Consider the following 22,031-nt stretch of genomic DNA (forward strand, 5'->3'; position numbering starts at 1 on the left):
AAGATATAAAAAGCTCATGCATATGATGTACCATTTTTGGTGCAAGCATGTAAGTATTGCAGTGTTATATATTTATGTACTGACATGTAGGTGTTTTACATAAGCTACTACATTTAATCCTCATAACAACCTAGTCACGAAATTATTGTCATTCTTGTTATCGCATGCACATTAGTCCAAACAAGCAAACAAAAACTGTCATTCTCTTTTATAGATGAGAAAATTTACATTTTGAGAGGTTAAGTAATTTACCATAAGTAACAAAGCCATGAAGTGATGAAGCCTGGGTCAGTCAGACTCTAAAGCTCTTTCCACTGTTTGTATATGAGTAGATTAAAGCATTTTATCATGATTATTTGACATCACAAATAGTGATGCCATGAGTGAAAAGGAGATAGGGATCCTAATCTTTAATCTGTGCAAGAACTGAGTGATTGAGCAAATCATTTAACATCATCTGTAAAGTGTGAGGGTTGGACTAGGCAACCTTGGTTCATGATTCTATTCAGTGTAAGAGATTTTCACATACGGTCTATGGAAACAATTCTCATTACTTTAGTGTTTTTATTATATTTAGTTTCCATTACTGATCCTTCATAATCTGCTGTACATGTTGGATTGTGTTGTGGGGAGGGGGAGGGTGATAGAGTGCATATCATCTTCTAACATTACATACAATATACATTTATTTATTAAGATTATTACTGTCTGTCATCTTCCTTCTTCCCTTCCCCCAAATATGTCACAAGGACCTAGACTAGAGCCTGGCTACATAGTATGCAATTATAAATTAATTTTTTGAATGAATGAATGAATAAATAATAGACTTGTATAGTACATTGGCAAAATATGTAAGTAACTTCATAATTCTTAACACCAAAAGATTCCCTGGGGGCCAAAATTATTAATCTTTCTATTACAGTGATCCTTTAAGGAACTAAGTGTAAGAATCTTAAAAGAAGAACACCTACGAAACAATCAAACGTAGTCAAGTAATCTGAAGTTTGCTGGAATTCCCCCATACAAAATTATTGGTAATATAGAACTTGCTAACCATAGGTTTGTTTACCCAGCGTTCTATTTGAAAGTACTTTACTAAAGCATTCCATATAAGCAAAGAAAAAAAGCAGCAAAGTTTCTTTTTTGTTTATTTATGTGTCACTGTATAGTCTCAAATGCTGTAAATTTACAGTGAGTAGAAAATATTCAGACCATTGAGTCTTTTGCTTACAAGATATTTCGTAAGGTATAACATAATATTTACTGGTAGTTTTGTTTCATTTAAACATTAGGCTTCTTGAGAGTTTTAACAGTTATTGAAATGTAATTGGTGTGTAATAAACTGCCTATGGTTAGAGTATAATTTGATAGGTTTTGATATATATACACGATTAGGAAAGTATCATCGCAATTAAGAAAATAAGCATATTCACCACAAAGGTTTCCTTGTGCATTTTCATAATTTCTCCCTCCCTCCGCCCCTCCTCACCTATCCCCAGGTGTACCCATTGACTTGTCTTTGGTCCTAATAGAGTAGTTTGAATTTTCATGCTTTCTTTCTTGTCATTATAGATTAATTTGCATGTCTTTTTGTAAGTGAACTCACATAGTTTGTGCTTTTTCTATGTGGTCTCTTTTACTCTGCATAATTATTTTGAGATTTGTCTGTGTTCCTGTGTATCAGTAGTTCATTTCTTTTTACTGCTGAATGATATCCCATTGTGTGGATATACCACAGTTTATCCATTCAGCTGTTGATGGGCATTTGGGTTGTTTCCAGTTTTAGACTATTAGGAATAGGTTTGCTTTGGACATTCACGTACAGGTTTTTGTGTGTACATAAGCTTTCATCTCTTAGGTAAACACCTACGAGTGGAATGGCTGGATTATGTGGTAGGTGTATATTTTAACTTTTTAAGAAATTGCCAAACTGTTTTTCCAGGTGGCTGTATTGTGTTACATTCCCATTAGCAACATTCTAGTTGCTGCACAACTTCACTAATAGTTGGTTTTGTCAGTCTTTTTAATTTTAGCCATTTTACTTTGTGTGTGATGGTATCATATTGTAGTTTTTATTAGCATTTCATCTGATGACTAAAAATGTTAAACATATTTTCATGTGCCTATTTTATCATCCATATGTCTTCTTTTGTGGATTATCTGTTCAAATCTTGTTTTTAATTGAGCTTTTAATTATTGGGTTGTAAGAGTTCCTTATATGTTTGGGATATAAGTGATTTTATTTTTATTTTATTTTATTTTATTTTGCGAGAGAGTTTTGCTCTTGTTTCCCAGGCTGGAGTGCAATGGTGCAATCTCGGCTCACTACAGCCTCCGCCTGCTGAGTTCAAGCGATTCTCCTGCCTCAGCCTTCCGAGTAGCTGGGATTACAGGTGCCCACCACCATGCCTGGCTAATTTATTTTTATTTTTATTTTTATTTTTAGTAGAGACGGAGTTTCATCATGTTAGCCAGGCTGGTTTTGAACTCCTGACCTCAAGTAATCTGCCTGCCTCAGCCTCCCAAGGTGCTAGGATTACAGGCATGAGCCACCGTGCCCAGCCATAAGTCCTTTTAGATATATGATTTAGAAATACTTTCTCCCAGCCTGTGACTTGTATTTTCATTTTTTTAGCATCCTCTTTCTCTCTTTAATACTTTTATTGAGATATAATTCACATTTCCTTGAGCAAAAGTTTTAAACTTTGAATTCTAATTTATCATTTTTTCTTTTATACATTGTGCTTTTGCTATATCTAAGAAATATTTGCCTAACCCAAGGTCACACCTCTTTGCTTCTAGTTTTATAGTTTTGGGTTTTACTTTTAGGTCATCTACATTTTCAGGTAGTCTTTTAATTTATTTTTAATTTTTGTGGGTACCTAGTGAATGTATGTATTTATGGATTACATGAGATATTTTGATACAGGCATGCAATGTGTGATAATCACATCAGGGTAGATGGGGTATCTGTCATCTCAAGCATTTATCTTTTGTATTACAAACAATCCAGTTATACTCTTTTAGTAATTTTTAATGTACAGTTAAATTATTTTTTACTATAATCACCCTCCACCACCCCTCCCAGCCTCTGATCATCATCCTTCTACTCTCTGTCTCCATGATTTCAGTTGTTTCAATTTTTAGCTTCCACAAATGAGTGAGAACATGTGAAGTTTGTCTTTCTGTCGCTGGCTTTTTTCACTTACCATAATGACCTCCATTTCCATCCATCTTGTTGCAAATGATAGGAACTCATTCTTTTTTATGGCTAAATAGTACTCCATTGTGTATATGTACCACATTTTCTTTATCCATTTGTTTGTTGATAGATACTTAGGTTGCTTCCAAATCTTGGCTATTGTGAATAGCACTGCAAAAAACATGGGAGTGCAGATAACCCTTCGATATCCAGGAGTATCCTAAATCTAAGAATGTGTCATATTATGTTTTCTTTATTTTTTCTCCTCCTGCTGTTCCGGGTCTCTACAGTGTCCCCTACTCCTTTGTTTTATTTGCACACCTGGGTAGTGCCTTTCTAATCAAAGGATAGTTGGATCTGCATTTCAGGCCTGTGATCTTTATGTTTAGGGAAATCCGTTTCCTGGTCAAAGCCTACCAGACTTCCTTGGTATCACTCCAGAATTTAACAGATTTGGCAAGTATGTTTTGTAGTTAATGTTTGAGATCATAATCATTTCCTTCATGCTCCTCCTGCCTTCTATTTTTGCTTTTAGTATTGAGGAAGGCTAATGGAATAGAATTGCTTTTGCTCTCTCCCATCTTTACCTGGAATTGAACACATATTTATTGAAGGAATGAGTGGTTTGCAGAAATGTTGCCATTCAGGTGGAGACATGTTTCTCTTTAAATGTATAGCTGGCAAGTTGCCCATATGGCACATAGATATTAACTGAATTATCCACTGAGCTCTGGGATTAGGAGATACAGATTGTGTAGGACTGGGAGTTCTTTCTATTGGCTTATCTTTTCCTAAAACTGTATAACGGGATATGAATACCTTTCTACCTAAGTATCTTGTCATTATACTAGATCTAGTTTTCTGAGTCTCAGTTGTGAAAGCTTTTGGTTAACTATTAATAAAAAACTGTACAAAGGGAAGATGATAATGGTTTCTGTTGTAAGGTGGTAGTCCAGGGGTTGAAAGCAAGGGTTCTAGTTAGACTGTGAGGTTTTGAATCTAAGCTCCCTCTTCTACTAGTTATATAACTTGTATATGTTACTTAACCTTTCAGAACCCCACATTTCTCTTCAATAAAACAAGGCTAAACATTTTACTTATAGAATTATTGTTATAATTAAATGAATTAATGCATAAAAAGTACTTAAAGCAGATACTGTAAGTATGCAAGTAAAGCTACTCAAGTTTTAGCTATTATTGTAACGATTTTGTTAATTATTGTTCTTATAGATAATGGATGATGTGTTTGGAGCTATCACCTAGCATAATTTTTGACTACCAAATGTAGTTTGAGGCTTTTGAGTGTTCTTCAACTAACCATTCTTCCCAAATGAATATTTTTCAGGGAAGCTAACCGCAGGAAATGTGACACAGTTTACTGTATTGTTCCTTACCTCTATAATGTATGTTTATTCTAGCCGGTTCATCTCTTATATACAAGTTCCACAGAATGATTTTTTTCTAATAAGAATTAAGAAACCTTTGTTCTGATGATGAACTTATTTAAATTTGGGTTTAATTTGATGGAAAATTAAGCTATGTTCCCTTAATGGGGAATCTGGCCAATCACCATCCTCCACCCTCCCAGGGTAGAATTTTTTCCAGGAATTAAATAGCTCTATCTAGCAGGGTCTTCTTGCCTTTGGCAGTGGAGCAGTACAAAGGCCACATTGAGCATAGCTGCTGGGGAAACCCTTTTTCCTTCTCTAGCCTATAAATGCTGTTCTGTCTCTGTGAAAAGCCCTGACATCAGCTCTTGGAAAAATCCAAATACTTGTGTTAGAACAAGGCTGAAACACTTGCCTGGGCAGAGACTAATGGCTGAACTATAGTTCTAAGTTTACCAGATTGCCTCTCAGTCTTGTTATGCTTTAAAAAACAAAACAAAAACTATAAGTTTCAGACATAATCTGGAGAAATTAGGGTAGAAAGGACAACTTAATAGCGCCTCCCATTCTTTGCTAGTTTCTTCTTATTTTTCTCTTTTTTTCTAAAAATCTACCTTCAAGATAATGTGAAATTCTTGCTTGAGGAGTGAGGGAGAGAAATACTATATCAACATTGTAAACTTTATGCAGTGTTTTCCACATATTAGATGCTGCATAAGTATTTGATGTTTGAGACAAAATAAACTGTAAACAGACTGTACTTAACTTCCTTAGTGTTCAAATTAGATCATGATGTAAAACTCTCTAGTGGTTTTCCATTATATTATGAATAAACTCTAAGCCTGTTTCTGTGGCTCACATTCTTACATTAGCTGGCCCCTGTCTACTTCTGTGGATCTCATTTCAGCACTACTCTACTACTCTTGGTCATTTTCTATGCTTAAGCCACAGTGGACTTTGTATTTCTCAAACACATTAATCTGCTTATCCTTTGTGACTCTTGTACTAGCTGTTTCCTTTACCTGTAATTCTGTGGCCCAGATCTTCCCATGGCTGGCTCCTTCATTTTAAGTCTTAGCTCAAATGCCTCTAAGGTCTTTTTTGAATAAACTAAATTAATGTATTTAGTCAAATAATATCTTTTTTTAATAGCACTTACCACGATTTGAAATTCTTTGGTACAATTTTTTTTTGTGGAGTTTATCTTCCTCCTGTGGAATGTAAGCTGCTTGAGAGCAAGGACCTTATCTGTTCATTAACGTAATCTCCAGTGTCTTGAACCTCCTGGCATAGGTTGGTGTTTGTGTAACTTCATATGCACTTGGCTGCCTGTAACGGAAAACACAAGTCAAACTGACTTAAGCAGTAATACATTTACTGGCTCACATAAAAAAGAAATCTAGAGGTAGGCTTCAGAGATTTTTGATTTTGGCACATAACTATGTCAAGGGCTCAGATGCTTTCCATCTTTACACTCTTGCCATCAAAATCAGCCTCATCCTAAACTAGTCCTTAAAGATGAATTACGAAGTAGCTGTTAAGGCTGCTTGCTTCTTCACTCAGGTTCAGTGGGAGGGAGAGAAAGAAGTTTCACATCGTTCTCTCAAGAATGAGGAAATACTTTCATAGATGCCACCAGTGAACTTTGTTTCTACTTTTATTGGCTTTTTTGGAACCAACTGCTTACCCAAGAATGGAATTACTGTTAGGCCAAAAAGGCCCATCACTGTTGCTACAGATGGGGTTGGCTTGACCTGAGTCATCTGGACTCTGAGAGGAATAGTAGATAACTGAATAAAATTGGAGTTCTCTTAGAAGGAGGGCTGTGGTTTCTGGGGTAACTTATATCTGCTGTAGTTCTCACTAAAAATGTATGGAATGAGTGAATTCATGTAAAAATGTATTGAATTGTCAGGCACCATAATAGTTAAGTAGAATACAAAATCAAATAGAATGTGGTCCTTGCCTTCAAATAATTTAAAATCTAGTGAGAGAGCCAGACAAGTTAACGGAATATTAAAATTGTTTTAAAAATCAGTTGATTAAAATAATTTAATTTAAAAGATGAAAAAGAGAAAAGGGAAACAACAGATGAGACAAATAGCAAGATGATAGACTTAAATACATTAGTAATCACACTAAAGGTAAATGGTCCAAACACCCCCATTAAAATGTATAGACTATCAGATTAAATGAAACAGCAAAGCCCAACTGTATACTACAAGAAACACACCTTAAAATTAAAAATACACATTGTTTAAAAGGATGGAAAAAGATGTGTCCTGCTAATCTACATTAAAGGAAAACTAGACCACATTAATATCAGATAAAGTAGATTTAAGATTATAGAATATCAACAGGGATAAAAAAAGTAATTTCATGCTGATAAAAGGGTCAATTTAAAAAGAAGACATATCTAGGCATGTATACACCTAATAACAAAACTTCAAAATTCATGTAACAAAAGCTGACATAACTGAAAGGACAAATAGACAAATCTACAAACATTGTCAGTTATTTTAGTATCCGTTTTTCAGTAATTGATCAAAGAGATAAAATAAGCAAGGATATAGAATACTTAAACAATACTGTTGACCAATTTGATTTAATTTCATTTTTGGAACATTCCAGCCAACAACCAAATACTTTTTTTTTTTCATGTTTACAAGCAAACATGGGACATTTACCATGACAGACAAAATTCTGGGCTGTGAAGTAAATTTCACTAAATTAAAAGGATTCAAGTCATACAAAGTGTGTTTCCTGGTCACCATGGAATTAAATTAGAAATCAATAAAAGATCTCTGGAAAGTCTCCAAATATTGGAAAATAAATAACACAATTTTTAGTCAAAGTGGAAATAAAAAAGGAAATGGCAAAGTATTTTGTATTGGATGAAAATGAAAACAACATATCAGAATTTGTTGGTTGCCATTAAAGCATTACATAAAAATTTATAGCATTAAACACCTATTAGAAAAGAGAGAAGGTCTAAAATCAATGACATCAACTTCTTTTTTGTTTTTTTTTTTTGAGACAGGGTCTTACTCTGTTGCCCAGGCTCAAGGGCAGTGGTTTGATCACTACAGCCTCAACCTCCCGGGCTCAGGCTGTCCCCACCTTATCCTCCCGAGTAGCTGGGACTACAGGTGTGCCCCACTAATTTTTTTTAGTAGAGATGGGGTCTCACTATGTTGCCCAGACTGGTCTCAAACTCCTGGGGTCAAGCAACCCTCCTGCCTCGGCCTCCCAAAGTACTGGGATTTCAGGTGTGAGCCACCGTACCTGACCAGTTTCATTTTAAGAAACTGGAAAAAGAAGAGCAAATTAAAACCAAAGCAAGCAGAAGAAAAAAAAAAATAGAGATGAGAGCAGGAATCAGTGAAGTAGAAAACAGGAAAACAGTAGCAAACATTAACCCCAAATCTGGTTCTTTTGAGAAAATTAATAAAATTATTAAACCTCTAGCCAGCTGATCAGGATGAAAAGAGAGAAGACACACATTACTAATATCATAAATGAAAGAGGTGACATTATTATAGATTCTTCAGATATTAAAAAAAAAATAGGGTAGGCTGGGTGCAGTAGCTCACGCCTATAATGCCAGCACTTTGGGAAGCCGAGGTGGGCAGATCACTTGAGGCAAGGAGTTCAAGACCAGCCTGGCCAACATGGTGAAATCCCATCTTTACTAAAAATACAAACATTAGCTGGCATGGTGGCGTGAGCCTGTAATCCCAGCTACTTGGGAGGCTGAGGGATGAGAATTGCTTGAGCCCAGGAGGTGGAGGTTGCAATGAGCTGAGATGGCGCCACTACACTCCATCCTGGCCAACAGAGCAAGACTCTATCTCAAAAAAAAAAAAAAAAAAGATAAGGGAGCATTATGAATAGCTTTATGGCAATAAATTTAACAATTTAGATGGAATATGCTTGGTAATTTTGTAAATTCCAACTATATATATACAATATGTAAATATATATTATATATACAATATGTAAATATATATTACATATACATAAAACAGGAAAATACGTAAAATATATATGCACTCTGTGTGTACGTATGTGTGTGTAATGACCAGGGTAGGGTTTATCCCAGGAGTGCAAGATTGGTTCACCTTATAAAAATCAGGCATTGTAAGTAAATGGATGGTAAATGGTGGTAACTAGGTTTCTCACTGTCTCAAAGGAGCTAAGCAAGAGAGAAGACTGGAATGAACCCGATGGAATTAGATTAGAATTAGAGATATCAGTATGAACTCATGCTGAGCTTAATATAGATACAGATATATGGATAGCTACAGAAACAATTATAGATATGTTGTATTAGTCTCTTCTCACACTGCTAATAAAGACATATCCAAGACTGGGTAATTTATAAAGGAAAGAGGTTTAATTGACTCACAGTTCCACATGGCTTGGGAGGCCTCACAATCATGGCAGAAGGCAAATGAGGAGCAAAGTCATGTCTTACATGGTAGCAGGCAAGGAGAGCTCATGCAGGGGAACTCCCCTTTATAAAACTATCAGATCTGGTGAGACTTATTCAATATCCCAAGAACAGCATGGGAAAAGACCCCCACTTCATGATTCAGTTACCTCCCACCAGGTCCCTCCCACAACATGGGAATTATAGGAGCTACAATTCAAGATGAGATTTGGGTGGGGACACAGCCAAACCATATCATGTGTATGTATACCCCAGTTAGTATAACACATACATTTCCCTGCTCTCTCTGCTGAGAGGGCCTAGAAGTGGTGAGATCGCAGTAGCAGTGAGTGCACCCAGCTCCTGGATCTTGGTTACTAAATATCACTCTCCAATAAAATAGTTCCTTGGAGAAATGGTTGACTCTAAGGCTGCAATAGGGAAAATGCAAGTTGAACCTAGAGTGCCTTGTAGTGCCACAAACAAGAAAGTGCTCAAACAGAAGGGTGAGAGCATTTCAGTGGCATAAACTGGAAGAATTTGAGCAAGAGAATAACGTAGTATTGGATTATAACTCAAAGTCTAAAATAAACATACATGAGCCCATACTGATAAAAATGATTACATAAATACATGGGTGAGAAAACACAAATCTTCCTTACAAGAAAATTTCAAATAGTATACATAGATTCCTGTTCCTCCAGGAGATGGAGCTTAATCCTCTCAGATGCTAGTGTGGATTGGGCTTAGTGACTTCTTCAAAGAAAAAAATATGACTAGGGAAAAATAGTAACTTTACAGGGAGACGTCGAGCAAACACTCCCTTAACCAAATGACCAAGGTTAACATTACTAGTGTTAAGTCATATTGGTGTCACATATCCTCTGATGGGTGATGAAAAGGGTACTTCACCCCTGTGGTATTCCAAAAATAGACCCACATATATATGGAGAACTGATTTTCAAAAGTGCAAAAGGCAGTTCAATTTCAACAAAGGTGCTGGAACAATTGGATTTCAATTGGATATCACACTCTATATAAAAATTATTACAAAATACATTGTAGACCTAAAAGTAAAATAGAAAGTCACTCAGTTCTTAGAAGAAAAGTAGGGGTAAATCTTTGTGATTTGGAGTTACGCAAAGATTTGTTAGGTATGATACCATAAGCATGGGCAGTGACCTAATTTCCAAATAAAATCACACAGGTATGGTAATCAAGACTTCAGCATATCTTTGGAGATAACACAATTCAACCCACAACAAAGGTTCCCAATTAGGACTGCTTTCATGTTTAATACAGAGAAACTGAGAATCTCTATAAGCACTTAGTGCTTTTCACATACTACATAAGAAATGCATCTTCCACGTTTACGTTTACTCTTCAAATGTGTTGGTGTTGTCATTAACAAAATACAAATTCTCCTAAAAATATTATGAATTGTAGCTTTGGGCATTTATTCAGTTTGTGGATAGTACAATAATTGCTATTGTGTATATCCCTGGGTTTTGTTTGTGTGTTTGTTTGTTTTCTACTTTCAACAGAAATAGGGAGAGAGTCTCTCTCACCGATTTTGTGCCACACTCTGTCACTTGGGCATTAAAATAATTTTACCCTGGCCCTTTGTCTTACAAGGTCTGTTGCCAAAACAAGCTTCTTCAGCTTCTGCTGCTGTTCCCATAAAGATTTGACGTGAGTTCATGGAATTGATCTAGGGGACGAGTGTGTCCTCTCTTTTCTGTTTACCTAGTACCCACAGAAACTCCTGTCATTTCTAGTCCGAACTCCCATCTGGATTCCTTACTATAAATGAATTCATCCCAAGCAAGAGATCAAGGGGGAGTGTAGAACTTGGGTTACAAGGATATTTGTTATAACATTCTTTATTATGCTGAAAAATTAGACCCAGCCTAAATATTTACAAAAGGGAACTTGTTAATTAAATAGCCATATCACAGGACACTTTGCAGCTATCAAGAATTATTTAGAACTATGTTTTTTAAATCTTTATCTGATTTGGAAGTTCAATATATAGAATAAATAAAAAACAAAGCAGCTCTGATGTGTGGGAAGTCTAGAGCCATCTACACACTCCTGCTCTGTGAGGGACCTCTTTTAAACCTCTAGAATTTCATAGAGCATAGTTTAAAACCAGCACTGTAGTGAAATATTTAATATTGTAAACATGTTGATATTTTATTAAGTTAAAGTTATCAATATGTCCAGTATGCTTTAATTTTTATGAAAGGAAATTTTAAACATTGTATGCAGAAATCTATCTCTATTTTGGGAAAAGATGGGAATATATGCATAAAAATGCTAGGTGTTGGGATTATGGGTGATTTTTGTTTCCTATTTTGTCTTTAGTTTTTAAAAGTTTATACATGTACTTCTTTGGACATAAAGAAAGTGAGACATTTCTTCATACTGAAAAGGCAGAGAAAACCATTGCTTTATAGGAAACTACGGTTTGGAAAAACGGCAGTCTCATTACTGAATCCCTTGAGAGAGGAATTATCTTGAAAATGTTATAAAAAATATTAGTAACAGATTTACTAGTGTCAGTGGTCTTGTGTGTTAAGTATATTAGGATAAGCCACATTCGTAACAGCTAATGGAGAAAACATAACTGAATGTCAGTGTTACACAGTGAACTTTGTAGAGCAGTGATTCCCAATTCTGAGATGTTGTAAGAGGAATGTCAGAATTCCTAAAACACTCATCCTCCAACCTTTTAAATTCAGTGCTGTGGTGAGCCATTGTTACTGATAAGAGTATATCCCACCTGTGATTTCTTTGTTTTGGGTCCAGAAAAGCTTTTATAAAAGCAAGTGTAAAATGGCATGCATATAATTAATTTCCTCATCTTTTCTTCATAAAATCAGAGGTCCTTTTATCGATGGTGGTTTGAAAGTCTGGGGTATTCAGATTTGACAGCAGAAAGTGTGTTTTTTTTTTTTTTTTTTGTGATAAACTAAGTGGATTGCTAATTCTGGTTGAGGAATTGGTAATGTTTGACACCAGAACCAGAGCACTTGTGAAAAGAAATCTCTTTAGTACAAAACCAAAAATTTAATTACAGCATTTGTTGTAACTATAGCCAATAAAAGTATTTTTAATGAAAAAGAATTTCCTCAGAAGAAAATGCTTTCTATGAATGCAGAGGTGTTATATAGAAGATTTAATTGTAATGATATTGGTTATGATCAGTTTTTTTAGTTTTATCTTTACCTGTATTTTATATTCGTATAGCCTCTAAATTTTACATATTAACCATAATACATTTCTTATGTAATTAAAAAAATTCTGAACACAAAACAGGAAGTATGTTCAATCTTTATTCCATTAGAGTTCTGCTTGGAAAATAGTAATATATAAGGTTTTTATTTCTCCATAAGAAATAGACCTATATAGTCAGGCACAGTGGCTCATGCCTATGATCCCAGTGCTTTGGGAGGCTGAGACTTGAGGATTGCTTGAGGCCAGGAGTTTGAGACCAACCTGGGCAACACAGCAAGACCTGGTCTCTACAAAAAATTCTTAAAAAATTTAGCTGGGTGTGGTGGCATGCACCTGTGGTCCTACCTACTTAGGAGGCTAAGGTGGGATGATTCCCTTGAGCCCAGGAGTTTGAGGTTACAGTGACCTATGATTGTGCCACTGCACTCCAGCCTGAGTGAGAGAGTGAGACATTGTCTCAAAAAAAAAAAAAACAAAAAACAAAGAAAAGAAAGATAAATACATCTATGTCAAATTAATTCGAGGAGATGGTACACATTTTTAGAGCACATGAGAACTAAGTTTATACTTTTCTAATTTCCTGGGTTTCCTTGATGATTTTTTGGCAAATCCTTGTCTGTTTAGCTTTCTGGCCTATGTATGACTGTGGTTGGCTTTCTTTGTACTCAACCAATGAATTCATACCGACTGTAATACCTGAAGGTAGGGTGATGAATAAATACTCTGTGATTTGGGGTTAGTATAGTTTTGGTTGTTTTCCCTTCTCCTGAGATTTCAGAAATAAAAGATTCCTATTCTTGTGATTTTTTTGGCACACAGTAAGAAATATTTAATACATAAGATAAATCATTATAATTAACTTGTCGAATCACTTTTTCTTGCTGCAGAATGGTATTTTTATGAATGCCTTAGGTTTTTTTCAATAAAAAATGCAACCAAACTGCAAATATACTGTGATTTAAAGTGGTAATGTCAGAATTTACATTTTGAGTAGTACTCTTTTTTTAAATCATAGAATGCTCTGTTTATTCAAAAAAGTAAAATATTATTAGACAGTATTTTTTATTTTAATTTTGCATTTAAATAAAGTTCTCAAGTTCAGACTGAAAAGTAAACACTGTATGTTGGAGCTTGTCTCAACAACACTTAAAAGCTAAGACTTTCTACTTTTTCAGAAGTACATTTGTATCTTTTGGCAAATGCGTAGAAAGCAGCCTGTCCTAACAAATTTTGTTCACCTATTCTCACTGCAGTTTATAAATTGTTAAACATTTAATCATAATATATTTTATATAAAATATTTATGGGAAAAATGCCCATCCTTGATTAAGAGGACTTTTTTGTACTCTTATTTTTATTATTTTTACAAGTATATTCTGAAGTAGAGAAATGTGAAATGAGATTAAGATTTAAATTCCTAGCAAACAGATTCATGCATTGCCCCTGTTTTATAAGTCATGAGATCATTTTGTAGAGTCCAGTTTATTTACATTTGTTAAATGACATTAATATCTCTTCCATAAGCATGGATTTGATGGTTTGCATGGTGTTTACTGAAGTGAGGGTACTTGTTTAAGTGTTTTGAGGATCTCATAGTTTTCTGGCAGTTCTTTTTATTTGGTTTTCTGAAGTGAATATAGTCTTTAAAAAAAAGCATAAGGTACTAGTAATCAGATACTCATGATCACAAATGAAAGTGGTGGAGAAACGTTTTAAGAAATATTCACAAAAGTGATAATTTTCCAGATTGTCAATGAGGAAATGAAAGTCTCTAATAAGCTGTTATATTAATTGTGAGCTACATTTCTCAGTCAGCAACAACTAATAGTCAATCTATAATAGCTCCAGCAGAGGGAATGAAAGTAATTTAGAAAAAAATTTACTATTTGATTTGTCAAAGTGTGTCCAGGAAGTAAGAGAGCCTAACTAAGGGGCTGTTGTGCATTTAAGCTCTTCAGTAAAAGTGGTGGTATACTAAGCTATATTTAAGAAGGTAATTTGAGATTTTATATTACATGCTAGTGAATCATTTTTGGATTTTGCACCAGAACTGAGCTCTTTGGTCCCTGCCTGTCTGTGGTTTGTGTTGCAAGGTCCAGAGGCTTAAAACAAAGAACACCATGGGAAATTCTCCATGAGTCATTCTGTCAGCTGTAGCTTCTGTTTTATAGTCCTTCGGATATAACTAGTGTTTTAATGCCAGCTCTCCTAGCCACTTTTCATGCTTTGGTTCTATATGCTAATAAAAAAGTATGGCAGTATGGCTATTGTAGATAGTGTTCAGACTTTTTTTTTTTCCCCAATTCCACAATTTTTAGTTCTTCTAATGGCTCTAAGCTAGACCAGTTATAAATTGTAACTGGTGAAAGGATTTATGACTGTTTATTTTGTTGTTGTTGCGAGGTAAGCGAGTGGTCATTTAATACTTTTGGTTCTGTGAATCTTACTGTCCAGAGAACTAAAGATTGAATTAGCAGTTCAGCTGGAGTCAGCACTATGTGCTAAATCCCTATGCTTAAGAGCTCTTATGTATTACAGACAAATGTCCTCTGAGCTATTTTGTTATTTTGTGAAAAATAATAATAATAGAACAAGGCAGTTCAGATTCATATTAGTTTCAAATTTTAAGCACTATGTTTTAAGCCATTCTAATTGTTTTGTAGAAACAGATAAATTAAAAATTTGATTTAAATCCAGCCCATAGGATGCCTTAATCACCTTTGATATTTAAAGGAGATGAGGAAATAATGGACTTTTTTGCTAGTAAGTGGCAGGTACGGTCAACACAATTTCACCACGTTTGAAAAAAATCACTTTCCTTACTTGCCAGGAAAATTTCAAGCGCAGATTGTAACCTGCTATTTTTTCTTACAGTGTAACGTCTGAGAAGTTTAAGTATTGACTTGAATTTTCTCTGATACAACTTGGTAAATTAAATCTGTCCTTTCATCACTGGCTTTGAATTATATATTTCTATGCATTTTACTTAGCTAAAAACTTATTTGAATATTTAGTCTTTAAATTTATTTTTTCTTTTCTACTTATTTGAATACATATCACTAACATTCAGATTTTATTTTTGTTTTTCTTAATAGTAAATACATAAGTGGTTACTGCTTGCTAGGCAGTGCTTCTTATTTTCTAATTTAATCCCCAAAACAAATTTATGAGGTATAGGTAGGTGTATTAGTAATTATGTTTTAGAGGAGATGCTTAAAGAGGTTAAGTAACTTGTTCAAGTTCAAATACCTGTTAAATTATGAAACTAGAATATTAACCCAGTTACAGTTGTTTCTGAGGAGTCTGTTGCCCCCAAGGCCTTGAAATTTTAGGGAATTTTCATTTATAACAATCAATAATACAATTCCCATCCCACTCTGTCCATTTCTGATTTTCAATAGTATAGTTTCTTCACTGATACTTACATCGTCTTATGATGGTTGAGCCTTAAAATTACCTGAATTGTTGTCTAATTTGCAGAGTTCTTTGTCTAGTAATTCTTCTCAATGGAGTGGGTTCCAATAAAATGGTGCTGTATTTCACTTATTTCAAGTTGCAGTGTTTTTTCTCTTCATTTTAACATCACTAAAATCACAGTGTATCTACTAATGGAATTCTTGGTAATTCTAAATTTAATAGGTAACATTGTTTGACTGCTAATAAAATCTTAACCACTATCCAATGCAAGAAAAATTTGTTTAACCATCTCCCCTTCATTTCAACCATTCCTTATTAAGAAGAACCAACTAGAGTCTCAAATGCTCCTTTATAACTAAACCCAGGGAAGACATATTTAACACCCTAGAGGAGAGAGAAAAGGGTATGAATTAAGGTTTGAGTGTGATATCAGCATTTCTTCTCATACGGTTTCAGAACACTTCTCACTGAAGTATTGTCAAAAGGCTCTTTATGCACTGAAATCAATAAAAGAAAAAAACAATTTCTAGTAGGCTATTTATTATAAGCAAATATGTGACAACACAAAACTTTCTGGTCCTTTGCAATTTTTTAAGTCCAAAAGAAATTCTTTTCAACAATATTAAAGGACTATTCCAGTTATAAAATTGTGTGTTTGTGTATGCTCATTAGAATAATTAAACTTGGTTAAAATGTAAGTCTTACTCTAGTATACATTATTTATTGGGTGAGTGTTATTTAACTACCAAATCACAGTTCCCTCTACACTGTAATAACACATTGGGAAGGGCCACCTAGGGCTTTAAAATTAGAACTCAGAATTTAACAAGGAAAAGGTATTCTGAATTGAGTGAATAAATGTATTCTGAACATTTAAGGCCTTTGGTTAAGACTTCTAAAATGTAGCTGGGCTTAATATACAAAATCAAAAGTAAAGTCAGGCCAGGCGCGATGGCTCACACCTGTAATCCCAGCACTTTGGGAGGCCAAGGCAGGCAGATCACTTGAGGTCAGGAGTTCGAGACCAGCCTGGCCAACATGGCAAAACCCCGTCTCTACTAAAAATACAAAAATTAGCTGGGCATGGTGGTGCACAGCTGTAACCCCAGCTACTCGGGAGGCTGAGGCAGGAGAAGTGTTTGAACCCGGGAGGCGGAGATTGCAGTGAGCTGAGATCTCACCACCGCACTCCAGCCTGGGTGACAAAGCAAGACTTAGTCGAAAAAAGAAAAGGAAAAAAAAAAGGGCATCTAGCCACCATATCCCAGTGAGTCAAATTCCTGGTAATTCTTTGCTTTATTAATCATCGTTCTTCATTTTGGAATTTGACTTTTTTGCTATCTATTAATAGAAAAATACACACACACACATATAAGTAAACACAGTATATTCATTGTTGACCAAGTGTCCAAGTTATCAATATGATATTTTCAAAAACCAGGCACAGTTTCATTAGGCACCTGTAACATTATGTCATAATCACATACAGCTGTTCTACATAAATATCTAACCAAAGATATTGTCATGATTTCATGATTAGACTACACGGTGGACAGGGACTTAAAAATGTAGGAGTTTTGTTCACCAGAATTTATTTCATCAGACTAATGGTTGAACTGATTTGTTGCTTAGAACCTGGCCACTTTTTAGCTTTCAGACCTGCCTTTCTGCAGCAGTTGATAGTATGGATTATCTGCTCTTCCTTCCCTTCTGGGACAGCCTTTTCTCTTTTCTAATTCATTTTCTTAATCTCCTACCTCCGTTCTCAATCATGCAGATGCTAGTTTCTCCCCCAAATTTGAGCCTCAGCATTTTTTCAAAATTCCTTGGTGTTTTACATTTCAGTGACCATCAGTAGGTTGATAACTCAAATCTGCAACTTTAGCCCCAGGCTTTCTTTGAGGTTCTAGCTTTCTACTTCCAGCTCTCTGATTACCTCTGTCTCAATATTCAGCATATGGTAGGGATTTTGAAAACTATGGGATTATCTTGGTGATTTTCCTAGCTGAAGCAGAGAGAACTAATGAAATAGCCAAGAAGGTTCTTGACATTGTTACTTATGCATATAAGCACATTTATGCACACGTATGTACACATATATTTATTTGCTTTAGCACATACTTTAAAGTAGAATTCAATGATTAGAGAAAAAATTATGATTTTAATATTATTTGAGAAGTTCTTAATCTATACTTTATTGAATGTAGTAAGTAGATTATGATAAGCAAGTTGGACTGTGGGTGTGGTCCTTGTTCATTTTCTCATTCCATTTTTGTCCCCTTTTTTCCTCTCCTTTTTCATTACCTTGTAAGAGAAAATAGCTCAGGAAACTGGTTTACAATCAGTAGTCTGGGAACTTCCGGGATTCTTAACCAGCATCCCCCTGGATGTTACAGTCCCTGACGCAAGCAGCATTGTTTTAGGGTAGGAGTTTTTATAATGGCTGTGAGGTCGAGCGCCTAAGGTTGATAAATGGCAGTTGTTATCCTTTGCAGAAACTCAGTTGGAATCCTTTTCTGTCAACTTGTATGTTCATCTGTAAGTTAAGAAACATGTTCCCATTCCCTCCCTCTCCCACCTCAACAATTATGGACAGACTGCTTAGGAACTCCTATTTCTGAAGATTTCGTGGTCTTTTGTAAAGTCAGTTTGTTCTCTAGAGCAGTGTCATCTTGTCCCAGAACCCCCTTTACTTATTACCACTACTTCTTTGTAAGTTAACATGCTATCACTGATTAGGAAAGGTTTTAGATTCTTTGTCTTTTTCTGTGGATCAATTTTGGTTTAAATAGGTGTCGAAGGGAATTGTAAGTCAGCTTGTATTTTAGAGGTTTTGTTTCTACCTCCATGCCAAATGAAATGTAGTCATTGAAGTATCATTGTATTATGTTTATTTCTTGCTGTCTTTACTAATAGGCTTTTTTAAAACCCTAGTTTTACTAATGTTCTTAATAAAGTACGGTTCCTATTACTAAATAATCTTTACATAAAATGCCATAGGTTGAAATAATTTAAAAGACAGAAATCAAAATGTGGCATGATATTTGAGAGGACTTAGATTAGCATTTATATATAGCATCAAGCGCTTATCAAGAAGCTTCCAGCAGTATTCATTTAAAAGAGAGACAACCAGGAGGAAATGCTGTAGTTCTTTCAGCTTATAGGACCCCCCAGAAAAACAAAACAGGAAAGTGCCCTTTGTTTTCTACTTTTGGAAGGTATTTTTTGTAACCGATAGTACTTTAATGTTAATTTTTTTCTAGATATCTGTTATTAAATCTAAACCTAATAATTAAGGATCACGATGACATAGATCAATAGTGCAGTAATCAGCACCCAGATATTTTGGGAAGTAGTGTGAAGTGATGGGAAGGAAGGAACTTTCCCTTCTAGGAAAACAGTGAGAATAATATTTTAATGGCAAAATATTTCTTTTTGTCTTGACTTTTAAAAATCTATAAAATGGAAAGTATATCTCTTCATAGAGATTTCTTTTTCTCAAGATTAAACGAGATAATACATGTGAAAATAATGCATAGCATTTAGTAAGCCCTTTATAAATTTAGCAATTGCTCTTATTATTGGGATTTTTAAAAAGAAAAGCTATATTCTAGGACAGCTGATGGTAAATGCACTGGCAGTTTAAGATTTAACAAAGTAGTTAAGATACTTAAACATGGTGTTCAACTTCCTATTCCTCCAGTTTATTGATTTTTGCTATTGGAAAGTTACCATAAGATTTAAATCTCTTATTCTGGTTCAGTAGGATGAATAAATTTAGTAACAAAATCTTATAAGTAAAATAACTACATCTATCCTTATTTTTTCTTTGTTTCAGGTTTCCCCTCAAAAAACCTATAAGGTAAGTTTGCTCAATTGCACTTTATACTCAAGTTTAGGTTATATTTTAATTATAAGCATCCCTTTGAAATTATGGTGGATTTTTGTGGTTTTTGAGAATGTGTATTCAAGTAATTCAAAATTTCAAAATGTTTTACAAATTTAAAATATAAAAGATGTTACTTTTTCTGGAAGGCAGCATTGTTTTGATAATATTTTTAATATAAGCATTTGAAAATTTTGTTCAAGATGATATTTAAGGTCACTCTGAAGAGAATTAATTTTAAAATCTATTTGTGACTGTTTTGAATTATGAGTAGCTTGGGAGGTGAAAATAGAATGGTAGTTTTTAATGTGTTTTATCACTTGTGTGACTATAATTGCCTTTAGTTAATGAACTTTGGCACTAGTTTAGTCTTAATTACTTTATTTTTTTTTTTATTTTATTTATTTATTTATTTTGAGACGGGGTCTTGCTTTGTCGCCCAGGCTGGAATGCAGTGGTGCGATCTCGGCTCACTGCAGGCTCCGCCTCCCGGGTTCATGCCATTCTCCTGCCTCAGCCTCCCGAGTAGCTGGAACTACAGGCACCCGCCACCACACCTGGCTAATTTTTTGTATTTTTAGTAGAGACGGGGTTTCACCGTGTTAGCTAGGATGGTCCCAATCTCCTGACCCTGTGATCCGCCCGCCTTGACCTTGCGAAGTGCTGGGATTACAGGCGTGAGCCACCGTGCCCGGCCTAGTTTTTAAGACAGTGAAGAAAAAAATCCAAAATGTTCAAATATATCTATGCCTGTATCCATGTCTATATATTTATTCATTTCCAGGTATTAAATGCCTCTTCCTCAGTATTTTTGCTTTCAGCATTTCTTCTGTTATCTTAATTATCATAAATATAAAATCTAGGTAGTATGTCATTCCTAATTATTATATTTTATCATTTTTAGTGTCAGCATAGTCCAGGATCCAATGCTAACTTTGGCATTTCAGTGAATATGTGTATGTGTACATATGTTTTATTGCTATGGTCTCGTCACCTAACCATTGTCTGATCAGTGTAATTGGCTAAGTCATAGAAAAAATAATAATAATGTCATTTGTCCTTAAAGTGGTTGGCTAAGACTTCTGTGGCTAGAACTACCTAGGCAGGCTTAAAATGAGGCTTGCCTAAGGCTTGCTTTTTAAATTTTAAACCATTCTCATGCATGCTCTATTTATGCAGTGATTTTGAACTTGACGTTGTATATGTAGAGTTGGAGAATGTGTTTAATTCCTTTTAGGCACTGTGTTTTTTTTTTTTTTTTTGTCTGTTAAATGGAAATGATAGTATTGACCTGTGAAAACCACACACAAAAAAATATAAGCAGTTACTTGTAAGAATAAGAGACTTTAATGCTGAATACTATTTTTAATTATTTTAAGCACTTTTTATAATCAAGTAAATAGACTGTGTATCACCAAAACTTATTGAAAAATGTAAATTAGAGAGGCTTATGGTGCTGTGTAAAGTAAACTGATTTCCTGGTTTCTCTTGTAAGATCCACTTTTGGAATTTTAAATTTTTTATTCTAATGATTTTCTTGCACTAAGCATTTGATTACTTTGCTTTAATTTAGGCATGGAAGTATTTTGAACCGAGAGTCACCAACAGATAAGAAGCAGAAAGTTGAGCGCATTGCATCACATGATTTTGATCCCACAGGTAAAACACTATTCATTCTTTCAAAGATTATTGAGAGTAGTGAAGTTCAGAATAATAGAGCTTAAGCTACCCGAAACACTCAGGAATAGTTGTTTGATCTGTTTTAGGACTCTCACATTCCTCCAATTATATCATAATAAGGCCTTTGCATTTAGCAGGAATGCAAGCATTTTTAACTTCCAACACTGTACATTCCACTACAGAAGTATCATTGTAGAGTATATTATATCTTTAAGTAGTGATAATAATAGAAATGGTTATATAATAATTGGAGATTTGGTCAGATCAAGGACTCGGTATTAAGTTGAATCATGGTATAAGCAGTAGTATGTCGTAAAACCAAGGCTCTAACAACTCTACACTTCTGTAGTCATCTAAAAATTCAATTGTGATTATGGTGAATTGGAGTTTTAGATAAATCAATTTCACAAATTAATGATTGTCTCATTTTAGGGTAAACAAATGAATAGAAATCCCTTTCTTTCAGTCAAAAAGTATTCTGAACTTAAAGAGCTGTCTTTCAACCTAAGCAGTGTCGATCTTTCCTAGGGTTGTCACGTTAACAGACTTTCAGATTGATCTCCTTTTAAAACATCTAGGCTTTTTCCTTTTGCTTTCTCCTTGTAAACTTACTCAGTATTTGATTCATAGAAAGTGCTTGGTAATCTTGCTTTTTTCATTTGAAACTGATATATATTTTTTGTGCACATACTATTTTATTCACTTGCATGTCCCTTTGACAAGAGAGGAAGTAAATCTCGCAATCTCAGATACATAAAAATAAAATAATGTATCTATTTTTAGGTA

General features: G+C 34.6%; 1 protein-coding gene across 5 annotated transcripts in view; it reads left to right on the plus strand.

Annotated features, from left to right (window-relative positions):
• The window catches only part of ARHGEF12 (Rho guanine nucleotide exchange factor 12), a 154,032-nt gene that overhangs the window by 51,155 nt on the left and 80,846 nt on the right, over window positions 1–22,031 (plus strand). For all 5 annotated transcript variants that reach the window (XM_055273488.2, XM_055273487.2, XM_055273490.2 and 2 more), the window contains exons 2-3: window positions 19,518–19,541; window positions 21,139–21,224. In XM_055273488.2, the coding sequence (XP_055129463.1) occupies window positions 19,518–19,541; window positions 21,139–21,224 (110 nt within the window). The remainder of the gene's footprint in view (window positions 1–19,517; window positions 19,542–21,138; window positions 21,225–22,031) is intronic.

Source organism: Symphalangus syndactylus, chromosome 3, assembly GCF_028878055.3.
Source record: "Symphalangus syndactylus isolate Jambi chromosome 3, NHGRI_mSymSyn1-v2.1_pri, whole genome shotgun sequence".
Lineage (NCBI taxonomy): Eukaryota > Metazoa > Chordata > Mammalia > Primates > Hylobatidae > Symphalangus > Symphalangus syndactylus.